We start from the raw sequence: 1,737 nt of genomic DNA on the forward strand, positions 1-1,737 counted from the left end.
TACTTCACTAGTTAAATTGTGTTTTGGACATATTTGACAGTTTATTTTTATTTTTTATTTGCTTATTTTACTTCTCCGGTCCTAAATTTTTTTTATTTTTTTTATTTAATTTTTATTTTTACACTTTCCATCTTTTTATTTTATTTCCATAATTTTTATTTTACTTTTCCGGTCGTAATGTGTTTTTCTACTTATTTTTTATTTTATTTTAAATTTTTTAAATTTTATTTTCATAATTTTTTCATTTTTCCGGTCATAAAACTTTTTTTGGACTTACTATTATATGTATTTTATTTTTTGTTTTCAAAATTTCAAAAATGTGTTTTTTGGAATTATATTTTTTTATTTTACTTGATTTTGCTGTTGGTAGACCTGCCCCCGACTTCGACAGGGGTAAAAAACCATCATCGGAGTTGTTTGATACGAAGTTTGGCAACGCCGGATTACGCATGGTGGTGGTCCCTGGGGCGGTCATGGTACAATTCCAGACCATTGCCCAGAAAAACACCATAAATAACATCGAGACCTGTGGGATCTTGGCCGGGAAATTGGTAAATTCGTCACCCGAGTTGGCCCAAAAAAATTTTTTTTCTAGGAAAACAACCAATTGATTATCACCCACGTGATCCTCCCCAAGCAAAAGGGCACCTCCGATTCGTGCACCACCATGAACGAAGAGGAGATTTTCGATTTGCAAGACCAGCACAATCTTATAACAATTGGGTGGATACATGTATCGATTTTTTTTTTTTTTTGCCAACTTGGGAACCAAATTTTTTTCCAGACACATCCCACCCAAACCGCGTTCTTATCAAGCGTGGATCTGCACACGCACTGCCCTTATCAGCTGTTGATGCCCGAGGCGGTGGCAATTGTTTGCGCCCCGAGATATAACGAGTGATATAAAAAAAAAATTTTTTTTGCCAATTTTTACAAATTTTTTCAGGACTGGTTTTTTTATTTTGACGCCTGAATATGGGCTGAAATTCATCGCGAATTGCCGGAAATCCGGGTTTCACCCCCACCCCACCGATCCTCCGTTGTTTATGGTGATTGTCGGGGACTTTTTGGGGTTTTTTCATTTTGGTTTTTTTAGGTTGCCGAACATGTGAAGATCGATCACAGTGCTGATTTGCAGGTGTTTGATTTGCGCACGCAATAAGACCAAAGTTTTTGTTTTATTTTACTTATTTATTATTTTTGTTGTTAAACTGCTATGTGATATAATCTGTTTTTATGGGAATTGTAGGTTTTATAATTTTTCATGATTGGCTTGGAAAATTAATTGAGTGTAAAAAATGACATAAATAATTTTTCTAGTAATAATTGTGTTTTATTAAGTCAAAATATCAAATTAGGACACAGAAGTGTGAAAAAAGTGGATTCGTTAAATAATTGATGAAAAAAAAAGAAAAAAAAAAGTTTACTTTTTAATTTTATTAATTTTTTTAAATTTATTTTTATAATTTTCTAGGCCGAAAAAGTTTTGTTTGGGGTGATGATGTTGGTAGGCCTGCCCGCCCCCTAGACGAAATATTTTTTTTTATTTTGTTTAATTTACATTTTCGGTCCTAAAAAGTGGGTTTTTTGGATCTATCTTTTTATTTCATTTTTAAGTTTTTTTTCTAATTTTTTTGTATTTTTAAAATTTTTATTTCTTAATTTTACTTTTTTGTTTGTAAAATTGTTTTTTTGAACTTATTTTTTATTTTGTTTTGCATTTTTTATAATTTATAT

The 1,737-nt window shown here is 31.2% G+C and overlaps 1 protein-coding gene across 2 annotated transcripts in view; it reads left to right on the forward strand.

Annotated features, from left to right (window-relative positions):
* Window positions 1–1,319, forward strand: part of LOC123009769 (STAM-binding protein-like) — a 4,816-nt gene extending 3,497 nt beyond the window's left edge. The window contains exons 4-8 of one of the 2 annotated variants that reach the window (XM_044406287.1): window positions 371–551; window positions 596–733; window positions 785–897; window positions 947–1,049; window positions 1,097–1,319. In XM_044406287.1, the coding sequence (XP_044262222.1) occupies window positions 371–551; window positions 596–733; window positions 785–897; window positions 947–1,049; window positions 1,097–1,162 (601 nt within the window). In that variant the 3' untranslated portion in view covers window positions 1,163–1,319. Of the gene's footprint in view, window positions 1–370; window positions 552–595; window positions 898–946; window positions 1,050–1,096 lie in introns of both variants that reach the window. The other variant, XM_044406286.1, reaches the window with a different exon arrangement.
* The last annotated feature ends 418 nt before the right edge of the window (window positions 1,320–1,737 follow it).

This window comes from Tribolium madens, unplaced genomic scaffold (genome assembly GCF_015345945.1).
Source record: "Tribolium madens isolate multiple individuals breed KSU strain unplaced genomic scaffold, Tmad_KSU_1.1 Scaffold_7;HRSCAF=85;Tcas5.2_LG10, whole genome shotgun sequence".
Lineage (NCBI taxonomy): Eukaryota > Metazoa > Arthropoda > Insecta > Coleoptera > Tenebrionidae > Tribolium > Tribolium madens.